Here is a 12,194-nt window from a genome sequence, read left to right as displayed (position 1 = left end):
AGTCTCTTCTTTTACATAGACATCATTGTCTCTTAATTATTCTAAAATTCCTTTTTGTTTTTTATATAAAAAAAACTTATATGTTACTTTAGAAATAATTATTTACCTCCCTTAAGTCCCTTTTAAAATAAAACTAATTTTAAATTGATTTTTTTTACTTATTGTTTTTAGAGCTACATAAGTGATCAACGAAAAAATCTATTGTAAATAATTCAAGTCTCACATCAACTAAAAGTAATCCCAAATTAGAATATAGAAGTGAGGAACAATTTTTACCCTTAAACTAACTTTTAGAGTTAAATTAAGCCTCTAACATTATTCTTTCTAGAAAAATCAAAGAAAACAATTAATAAAAAAAACAAAATGAATTAAAATAAATAATAAAATTAACATATACGTCAATACATAATAATATATCAATTTTAACACATAAGAATATAATAACAAAATAAAAACATGAGCATACAGACACGATACTACTGTCTTTATTTTCGTTAATATATAATAATTGCGGTCCTTATTAGTAGTATGTATGATGAGTTCTTATTAAGTTGCATATTACTTTTTATAGTTTTTCTATGAAATAGCTGAGGGTACTTTTCTTTCGAGCTAAGATGTCAGGGAAAAGGGAATAAATTTGGGTTTATTTCGTTTTCAAATAGCAAAATAATAAAGTGCCGCTAATTTTTTTCCCATTTATAACAATAAAGTGCATGCCATGTACCTAGCTAGAAGTCATTGTCGTGATTAAGTTTGAACTTTATAAAATCGTAATCACAATAATCAAGATTTAATTATTCGCACTATGATTATAATAATTATTCTTGTACTTGTAATTAATATTTAACTACTTTATAAGCAAAAATAGCATCATGTGATTTCATCAATAGTGATATTTTTTTACACTTAAAAAGTTTTTGTTGCAAAATCCCATAAAATGACAAGCCGATTGTTTGTGTAGAAATAATTGGAAAAAAAATCTTTATAAAGATAAGTTAATGTGTAGAGTGACAATCACAGTTAAACGTACATCTAAATATAATAATAATGATGTTGATCATGAGGATGCCATGCACTCATGCGGCTGCTGCTGATGGTTTCATTTTTATGTAATCTAATAAAGTAAAATTCGTTTATTGTGGTTTTCTTTGGTTGCTTTTTATTTGTTAGGTTGAGACAAAGGTCAAGCCTAATGGCTCGTGGCTTTAGAATAAAGAAGATAAATCGAACATTGTTATCTAGAATTGAATTTTCTTTCTTTGTATTCCATTTGGGTCATGTCAATCTCAATCTTTAGTTTAATCCCATCAAGGTTCACGCTCCATCTATCTCATTTAAAAATTGTAATTAGATGGGTACCAAAATTGGTGGCTTATTGCTTTTTAGAATCAAACGATGCAAAATTGCGAATGTTTGAGCAAAAGTTATTAGCAATAGATAGATATTGTGAGTGGGATATCATTTTCATGGTTTAAACATTATCTCACCCTTATCATTATTTTGTAGGTTAAGGTATAGAAATGCAACGTAACACCCTCAAGTCTCACGTGTTCACATGCTATTCATAATTCATCTCGTATTAGGCATCTTGATGGGTAATACTCCAAATCCAATACATGATGGTTTGCAATTTCAAGCAAGTTAAGAGTTAAGACACATGGAGAGCACTCGAGCTAGGTTAGTTCTGGCTATCTTTATTTATGACGTTGGTGGGGCAAAGCTTGTTTGGGGTTGAGCTTCATACTCTCATATATATATATATATATATATATATATATATATATATATATATATATATATATATATATATATATATATATGTCATATCATTTGTTGTAACAACTAACAAGTATATGATTCATCTATCAGGATGACTTTTAGTATTAAATTATTTTAAAAACTAAAACCAGTTTTAAGTTTCTTGTTTTAATTTTTTTTCAGTTTTAAAAAATTAATATCAATCTTATACTTTTTAAAAATGTTTATTTAAAAGATGTGAGACTTTTTATCCAAGAAACAAAAAAGAACATCTTATTTGCATTTAAAATGGTATTAGATTGGTAGAGAGACTCGTATTGAGCTAAGAATAAAGAGTGTAAGAGCATTGTTCTTGAGCTTGGAGGAACTAGAGCTAAAAAAGTGGTCATCAATGGAGACAACAAAGACATTAGGATCACTACGACTGAGTTAATTGGATTACGCAACTTGGTGTGGGTTGGCTCATGTTGATCGCAAGATATGGCAGGTCAAGCGAGAAACTCATTTAATTTTGGTCTTTAAAATGAAATCCAAATTCGTTGAAAGCTCAATTTTATAGGCTTTTTGCATGTTAAGCCTATATTGAGTTATGACCAAAGCAAACAAAAGTCCAAGTTCGCACCCCAATTTTAATCTTGTGTGGATAATTTTTCAGAAAGAAATGAAAAGAGAAATTATAAATCCTAAAACACAATAAGCAATTTAAAGTGTAAACATAAAAGGTAATTTAATAAGTATAAGATAAAGGAGAGTGCACCAAAATTTTATATTGATTCAGACATAATTCGTGACATATGTGTAGTCTCCAAGTCGAGCTTGAGATTTTCCGTTATGTCAACCCACATTAGCAGTCCAACCTTGGGACAACTCATTTCTTAACATACTTGGCTAGCCTTTGGGGATCACACACCCTAATACCCTAATGAATTTGAGGATAAAGTAGCCAAAAATTTTATGCTAAAGAAAATCTACATTGACAACCATATCCAGAACTCCCATACCTATATTTCTCAAATTAAACCTCTAAGGAAAAACCACACACTTGAATACAAAAGGAAAACTCAAAGCAGTGTTTTGCTCTCAGTAGTTATGACAACAGAAATTGGAGAGCACTCTCTTTCTCCACCAAGATTTCTCTAATGATCCAACTTTAATCATTTCTTTTAATTTTTCTCTTAGTCTGTTTGTTTATTAAAAACCTTTATCCTTTTATAGGGATGAGAAAGATAAAAATATATATTTGATTTCCAAATCCCTAACAATCTAATCTAATAAGGTAAAAGATTAAAAACTTTATTAAATATATATATATTTTAAAAAAAATCTTATTTAGGGATCAAAGAGATAAAAACATTTCATTTTTATAATCCCTAATTATCTATTTTGGTAAGATACTAATTAAATCAGATTTAGATTAAAAAAAAATCTTAAGTCTCATTTTTAATAGCAAGAGTTAAGTCTTTTTCCTGGAGATTTGAATCTTTGGCAAATAATCGAGTCTTCAAGGGAAAAACTTCAGTTTTTGTGAACTTTTAATGTGCAAACTTGATTCTATCTCAAACAACTTAATTTTCTTCGTGATACATTGGTACCTAAGTCTTACAATAGGAGGTTCAAGCCCTATGCTCATTTTACCATAAACACGAGATTTTTAAGTTTCTAAGCCTTTTCTTTAAAAAAACATAGCCTAGATGAATCTTTTTAGATAATTTGTTTAGTAATCTTTTCAGATAACCAATTTCTTTCAAAATTAATTTCTTTAGTAATCTTTTTAGATAACCATTTTTAGTTTTAATCACCGACATGAATCATTTGAGCTAAACTTGGTTGGAATGCATATTACATAATTTACTAAAGTCCCTGACTTTGGTCTTCATCAATCTTTGATTTAATCTTCTTGAGTTATTCCTTTCTCATTTGCATTTTCAATGTAGGGAATAATATTATGTTAAAATTCTAGTACTATTTTTTACAAAGAGAAAAGGAGGGAAGAACTTGTAAATTTTTTTTAATTTATTTTTATTCCTGTAAATGTGTGTTTTTTCAATTTTAGTTCCTTTAAGATTCTAATTTTTGTATTTATAGTCCCTAAAAGTTTGTAAATCAAAATTGAAAAAATATAAATTTATATAAACTAAAAATGATCAAAATATCTTATAAGAATCAAAATTAAAAAAATGTAAACTTATAAGACTAAAAATAAATATTTCTTTTTCACCAAAATTTTAAAAAATATATAAACTTATATGGACTGAAAGCATCTTAAGCCTTTAAAGAATAATGAAGAAGTCATGATGAAGTTCAAAAATATGTTTAGAAGAATGACTAAGATGAAATGCAAAAATAAAGTTTAAAAATGTGAGCTATAAAAAATAGGATTTAAAAGATAATAAAGATAAAAGTGTAAAAATAAGATTTACATTACTTTGTAATGACATTCAATCTTATTTCCAATAAAGTGCACAATCAATTATTATGGTAATTAATAAATACCCTATAAAAACCGCTTCGTTATGCACAGAACTTACGTCGTTAAATACCCTATAAAGTGCAAATCCATATTATGACTCAAACTACATGAAAATCCCGGCCTCAATTGTTTTGCAATTGGACTCCACCACTATGTTCTGGTATTTACATAGAAGGGTATTTTGATGAATAAAAAAACAAAAAAACAAAGAGAGTATAGTTACTTAGTAATTAGCGGGAGTGTAAATATCAAAAGCCGTTATCCGTTTCTAAAATCCATGTCTCTCTTAAGATTCGAAAGAAAAGAAAATCAGACACACTCCGCAGTTGAACACGAAGCTCGCTAGTGTCAACTCTCGCTCAAATCAAGTTCTTCAAACCCTAACCGCGAGTGCGATTTCCGTCGGATTTTGAAAGTTGGTGTTTCTGCTACAATACACAAGGTTCGAATGAAACTTGTTCTTATGTTGTTAATTTTTAAATTACTGAATTGGCTGCATGAGTTTGGTGCTTGATTTTGATTGAGTGATTAGTTTGTATGATTTTGATTGAGTTGGAGCATGAGTTTTTTGTTTTTGGTAAATATTGAGTCGGGGAAACGAGTTCAGGATCCAACCCAATTGGTTTGTGCGGAGAAATAGAACACAAGAATGATGATGTGTCTATATGAAGAGAATTTTGCAAACTTTGGGTTTGGCTCTGCTTTTTTTCTACTCAGTCATCACTTGCCAGTTGAAAGAGAGGGTTTAGCATTAATCGATCATTACTTGTTTGAGTTTTGTATTTCTACTTAAAAAATTAGTTCGCTTGAACTATAAACGATCATAAGTTTGGTTATAAACTGATAATCCTATGCTTATATTACATGAGTATAGTTTGGCAACACAACACACACCAAGTGTGTTACTTCAGCGTTGAAAAAGAGCAGAAATTAGTAGAACTCAAAAGCAACAGATAGGAGGGAGGGAGAAAACATCGAGGTTTTGCTGGCCAACCTGTTGATTTCAGTTACACTTAGATGCTCCACATTCTCAATAAACTACCCAAGCTACTCTTCTCACCAATGATGTTGGTCTAGTTCTGTTATGGCTGTTCTGTGACGTATATTGCATTCTATTTTTTTATTTTTTTTTGGCTTTGAATTCAATAATTTTCATAGAATAGAATGACGAATGTTTTGAAATCTTTGTTTCTCAACCTTGTTTGACTGATTTTTGAATGATAAAACATGTCTAATTTCATTCCACTGGCATGGGTGATAAATGCTGAGATATATTTCTTTATTAGGTTGAATTTCAAAAATTCACATCTAAGATTAACTGAAATTTGTATGGATTTAAAGTTTAGAAGGAAAAAGTTAATGTTCGACACATTGGGGCTAGGTTTGGACATGAAACTAGAAGCCCATAATCCTGTGTTTGCACATTGTTGTGTGGGGACAGATGCGTTAACATATATTGGTGAGACTTTAGGTCTTTAACCTTTCTTATATGTAGCTGGATTCCCAAATCATCTCTGGTTGCATAAGACTAGTTCTTATTTGCAAAAATTAAATAAATTTTGGTGATAATTTCTGCTATTTCTTTTTGCAAATGCTTTTCTTTTGCAATTTTTCATCATGGTGTCCTTCCAGGTTGTGGTAGTTTGTGTGCCCAAACTATATGATGATGTTTTCAGTGACAACTATATTTAACTTATTTTCTTTGTTTTTATTGCTGCTTCTTTTGTCTCCATTTCAGGGAAACAGAAATGGGTTCTTGGGCTACATCATCTGTTCTGGCTAATCAATTTATTCCATGGTCTACAACCAATTCTGAATCTGCCATCGACTCCAAATTGGGTGTCGTTTTTTACAAAATGTACAGAAATACAAACAAAAGACAACTCAGTCTCGCTTTTGCTTGGGATAATTGTAAAGTTAGAAGTATTGGTGCAATTAAATCATACAAAGATGTATCTTATTTTCAAACCGAACTAGTAGGAACTTGGGAAGAACCCGATACTGGAAGTGACAGTGAGGGTGATGATGAAGAATATGAGGAAGTTGAAGATGAGAATTTTGGATTTGAAAGTGGTTCAGGAGAGGAAGGGATGAAGACTTCAGTTGTTACTGATGTTAATATAACTTCAGGGGACAACTATGAAGAACTTATTAAGAAAGGTTCATTTTTTTGTTCCTTTTGCTTTATCTCCTTTGTAACCATAATATGGTTTTGGTGACTAGACCGGTCCAGTCCTGGACAGGCCAATCAGTTGGAGTGTCAACTGTCCAAGCATCTGAACTAGATTGACCCAAAACATCAGACTTGAGATTGGACTGGCCCATGACCAGTTTATTAGAACAGGCTTAGTCTAAACTCAAAATTTTAAAATTAGTGCTGAGGTTTGGGACAACTATAATGCCAGAATTATGGTCCATTTGCTAACTAAACCTCAAAGCTTCATTAGGTCCTTGCTTAAATTAAACTGTCCACAGTTTAGGCATGCCTGGGCTTAACCCTTGTCTTCTTCCCCTTCAAAGCCTACTTTTGTATTTCTTTTTTGTTACATTGTTACACACTATTCTTGTTTTGATAATAGTAAGAACATGGTAAAGAGAAAACAACATTAGTTTTTTGATGATCACTTTGGTGCACATATTAATTATTTTATGATGTTTTCTATGTGATCCAGTTCAACTGCCAGATGCCATTTAAACTAGTAACTGCTAACCTTACCAGTTTACTGATCAATTCAGTTTTTTAAACATTGCTTTACATTTTCTCCATCTTTAGTGCTTGCAGTTGTTACTTTCAATATGGTTTTAAGGTTGAACAAATTCCTTATTGTGGAATATATGTCCAACAAATAGAAATGTGCTGAAAGAAGTTTCACAAGTAGATTGAAGAAGTTTTTTGATCCTGGACAACAATCTGCTACTATAAGAAGATATTTTCATTATTGCAGAGATTGAACAGCTTTTGGAACCTGGAGAAAGAGCAATATTGAAACAGAATGTTACTCCTAACTTGGAAAAAATATCAACCGTAAGTCTGTGACTCTGCATCTATTTCTCCTAGTGCCCACCTTCTTATTTATGCGTAAGCTCTTCTATTTGTATTTTCAGGCAAAATGGAGCCCACTGCACACTCTTGTGCTATCAATGCAGATGAGTTGTGTGGATAAGCTTCTTGAAAATGGTGTTGATATTGATTTACCTGATAAGGTGGGTTTGTTTATATCTGGCATACAAGTATGTCAATTTATGCATAGTATTTTTGCCTGGACTAAAATAGCATTTTTGATCAAACAGGAAGGTCTTACTGCACTTCATAAGGCAATTATAGGTAAAAAAGAAGCAGTGATTAGCCATCTTTTACGAAGAGGTGCAAGTCCTCATGTTATGGATAAGGTGAGGAAACATTCTGTACACAATTGTCATAAACTGTTGACTATATTCTGAAGTGTGCTTTGTGTGTTTGTATATCTATTCCTATGGTAGGATGGAGCCACTCCACTTCATTATGCAGTTCAAGTTGGTGCCAAGATGACTGTGAAATTATTGATCAAGTACAAGGTTGATGTCAATGTTGAAGATAATGTGAGCATTTCTTTAACACAAGCTTGTTTTTATTTGTTTAGACGCTCTTCAATTTTACATATAGTCTATGGTTTATTTACAACTTTAAAAATCTGTCAGGAAGGTTGGACCCCCTTGCACGTTGCCATTCAAAGCAGAAATAGAGATATAGCAAAAATATTGTTAGTCAATGGTGCTGATAAGAATAGGAAAAATAAGGTAATTTTGTTGCCACGTCAGACTTGGCAGTTATAAATGATTTAAATGCATCAGGTGAACAGGTGTTATTATCATTCCTTTTATTCTTAACATTGTTTGATGACCTATTCTTTCTTCGTTATATTTTTAATCCTTTTGTGCTATACAGCTAGAGTCCATTGAAACTACTGTTGTGAAGTGTCTACTCCTTTGGTTTCAAGTTTGTATTGTTTTAGACAGAAATTGATGAAGCTGGCTGCTTCCTTTCATAGAAGTCAGCAAGGGTTTATTCTTTTCCCTTACGTTAGAATTTCATTTGTTGGTTGGTTATGTTTCAGGACGGAAAAACAGCCCTGGATCTAAGCTTATGTTATGGGAAAGATTTCAAGTCTTATGACCTTGCCAAATTACTGAAGACGGTTCCAGCTGACAGTGATCTATTCTGATGTGCGAGATGCAATCGGGCAGAATCAGATTGAAGTTTCAGTTGATTGATAGCTGCTGTTAATTAACAAGTAAATCGTCCTCTTGGCATTCAGCCATCTTTGAAGATCTTCTGCTGATCTAATTCAAAATGAGGAAAGTTTTGATGGAACAATTCATTATCTTCTACGTCAATGATTACTTGGAATATTTTTGCAGCATAGCTCGAATTGACAACACTATCTTGTCAAAACCACACACATTGTGCAAGATTATAAGTTGAGAATACTAGGGATCCGCAGACACAAAATGCTTGGTAAATTGCTGACTTATTTTAGATGAACCGTTCAAGCCTCTGATTTTTTTACATGTAGAATTATTTCAACTAATAACGAATAACCTATTAGTGCTCAATTTTTTTTATGATTAATTGTGTGAAGTAGAGGCAGTTCATAAATTTCTGTTCCTATGTAAGTGTTGCGGTTTAAAGTTGTTTATAAAGTTTGAAACTTGAATGATAGACAACAATGCTAACCTTATTGAGTTATAGGTTATATGTCAAAGAGATTGTCTCCTACCCTTCACATTTTAATCCTTGGTTTTGACTAAACTCATTGAGTGGAATAATAAACTCAAAACACTTATTAATATTTTACTCTAAAGTGTTTACTATAAGTTTATTTTAGCAGTTAAATCAACATATATGAAGCTGAATAAGACGCCATTAATAAATATTCATTCACTATTGAAGTAGATAATAGATAAATGATCAGAATTATTAGTAAATAGGCTACTAATATATACGGGACAAATTTGTCTAGCTAGCATCACCCAATATCTCAAAATCTTGTTGCAATAATGCAGTTGATAAGATATCGTTATTAGTCAGACTCGGTCTTTGTCTCAATCCTTACACTCACGCATCAATGGGGCCCCCACAGGGAGTGAATATATGCATAATATGAATTTTTCCCTACATTGTTTTTGTTTTGTGTCAAGCGTCAACATTATTATTTTAATTTTAACTTATGTTAATTAAAAAAGGAGAGAAAAGTGAGAAAAAAAAAGGTGACCGAGAAAAAAAGAATATGTTAATTAAAAATAAAAAAGATAGAACTATCCGGCAGTTGATAAGTGATGACGACCGGATAGTTTTTATATAGATATAGAAAATAAAATAGAAGTTGTGTATACATTCTCTAAAAAAAAGAGTTGTGTGTACATATAAAAACATTATAGACATGTTATGTGGAGTATTTATTAATTATTAACAAAAACACCAAACAATAAGGTTCCAACAGAATGTTGGGCCTCGTAATTCATATCGATTGCAACATTCCACGTTCTCAAATAAAAAAAAAATGGAAACAAAAATATGTGATTAGAGATTTTTGGAATTAAAAAAGAGAGAAAGAGGAAGAAGAAATAAATTGGCTTTTTTTTTGCTGTTCCGGTACTGTTCTTCTAAAATGATATTGTTTTAAGAGTTATATTAATATTTAATTGTAAAAATATTAACCTAACTTTCAAAACAACATCGTTTTACAAAAATAACATGGGAACAACTTAAAAAACTTAAAAAGAAACAAAGAGAAACCAGGTCCAAGAATAAGGGGTGGTGCAGAAGGAACAATCTCTAATTATATCTCTTTGTGTTGTGCTTTTGTTTGTACACGTGGCGGCGTTCCATAAGTGGGCATGACGTGGCGAAAAGCGCAAAGTGAAAAGTCCCATTCACACACTCACTCTTGTTTTTTCAGAGCCGCTAGATATTTTAACCTCATAAATATCCTTCTATTTATTTCAATAGTAATATACCGCCATTTTATTTTCAATCATTCATTCATTCCTTCTCTATGATTTCATTTGTACCCTTCCTAATGCCTTCATCAATCTTCCTTTCTCACACCACTAATGTTATATACTAATTTTTTTTTCTTGGTTAGAAAATAAGAGTAATTAACTCAATTCTTCTATCAAATGCTAATTTTACTCGTGATGTTATTAATTCAAGAAAAATTTATACATGATAAAAAATTAAATACAAATTTATTGAATAAATAGTTTTCCTGCGTGTAAATAAAATAAAATCATATACTATTATATCAATCATATGGATTAGTAATGTTATATAATATGATATGTAATGCATATCATATATATTAATTAATAAGTTTATCTGTTAATATAGTATATCATGTTGTTAAAAATATTTATATTAATAATTTTTAAATAAAAATATACTAACCGATACAAATGTAATGTTTTGCCGTTAATGTATAATATGATATTTGTTTAGTGTTTATAAGTATTAAATGTTTTTAGTTTAGTATTATTTTTAATTATTGTCTTAAAAATACTTATTAGTATGTTAATTGCGGCGATTTTTTTATACTTATTTTGTGGGTGAGGATAAGATTTTTGTGAACCCTTTTGCTTTAAAAGGGAAAATTCAGTGCCTCATTTTTTAAAAAACAATATTTTTGGAAGGCAACAACTTATTTAAGTACCTAGTCAATTAATACAATTAAATTCCTACAAGACCACTCTACCCTTTTCAGTACTTTAACATGTTGTAAAATAAAGCATTATAACTAGATACCAGGGTTCTTTTGAGTGTTTTTTAGTGTCATAAACTGGTTGAACTGGTCAGTTTTCTAAAATTCCGAACTTTACAATTATAATGCTGAATTGAAAAGGGAAACGACTATTTCTTTTTCTTGTTTGTTTTAGGTCCAGCCACTCATTTTTAGTTATGAGTAGCTAGACCATTTTGTTTGAAAAAGTAACTAGAACTTATTGAGATACACCATCCAGGAGAGTCAATTTTGGCAGCAAAAGCCACACTGAAATATAATTTTGAAGAAATCGGAATAAATTTTATGAGTACATGCCTAGAAACTATTTCAATAGTCAAAGTAATAAAAAGTACATAGTGTAAATGATCATTTTAGCTATTTTTTAAAAAACAAAAAATATAACAAACATGATCATTTACAATTTGCCAAGATACTAAAAAACAAAGCTAAAAACAATTTTTATTTAACGTGTATCTTAAAAAAATTAAAACAAAAATTCAACACCTAAAAATTTAGTTCTTACCTTAAAAATAAAACTATTTAGTTCTTCTAATTATAAATATTTTTTTAAAAGAATTCATAAAAACATTTTTGTTGTTTTTTATTTATTTATCTACGCAAATGAAAATTTGACCTCTCTTCGTCTTTCTATTTATAAATTGAAAACAACATCAATTATTATATTTTATACACTTTTTATAAATAAAAAATAACAAAAGCTACATTAGAACTTAAAAATAAAATTTAGTATTAATTATTTTCTTAATTTACATACTGTATTATTTTTTCAAATGAAAAAATAAACAAGAAACAGATAAAATAGATATTTTTAGATCCATAGAAAGGAAAGACAGGGAGAATATTAGAACAGAAACTAATAAACAATGGCATTTATCCGTTTGAGTTTGGGGAAAAAAACATGGGCCACGCATTAATTGTGCATAGTGCAAGTGGACGCGTGTCATTCCCCAACTCGCGAGTAGCCTTTTGCTTCACTCTCACCCGCGAGTGTGACTGACGTGTTCGAAATTATCCACAAAGTTTCTTAGTTAGTTCTTACACTTCCACTTTTTCAAGGGTCGACAACCGCGCGCCACGTGTACACGACAACTCTCGACGTGAGCCACAAGATTCCTTCGATTTCTCGATGTCGGATTGAATAAGAGAAAGAGAAGAAAAAAAAAAGAACGATAACACTTTTTCAATTT

The 12,194-nt window shown here is 30.5% G+C and overlaps 1 protein-coding gene across 1 annotated transcript; it reads left to right on the top strand.

Moving 5' to 3' along the window:
- Nucleotides 1–4,501: 4,501 nt before the first annotated feature.
- LOC114394655 (ankyrin repeat domain-containing protein EMB506, chloroplastic-like) lies at nt 4,502–8,954 on the top strand. The gene is made up of 8 exons (XM_028356322.1): nt 4,502–4,670; nt 5,967–6,388; nt 7,174–7,253; nt 7,334–7,432; nt 7,520–7,618; nt 7,709–7,807; nt 7,907–8,005; nt 8,323–8,954. The coding sequence occupies exons 2-8, from the start codon at nt 5,977–5,979 to the stop codon at nt 8,428–8,430; spliced, it is 996 nt and encodes a 331-aa protein (XP_028212123.1). The 5' UTR covers nt 4,502–4,670; nt 5,967–5,976; the 3' UTR covers nt 8,431–8,954.
- The last annotated feature ends 3,240 nt before the right edge of the window (nt 8,955–12,194 follow it).

Source organism: Glycine soja, chromosome 18 (assembly GCF_004193775.1).
Source record: "Glycine soja cultivar W05 chromosome 18, ASM419377v2, whole genome shotgun sequence".
Classification (NCBI taxonomy): Eukaryota; Viridiplantae; Streptophyta; class Magnoliopsida; order Fabales; family Fabaceae; genus Glycine; species Glycine soja.
Note: the sequence above shows the minus strand (reverse complement) of the source record. Positions and strands in the feature narration are given on the sequence as shown.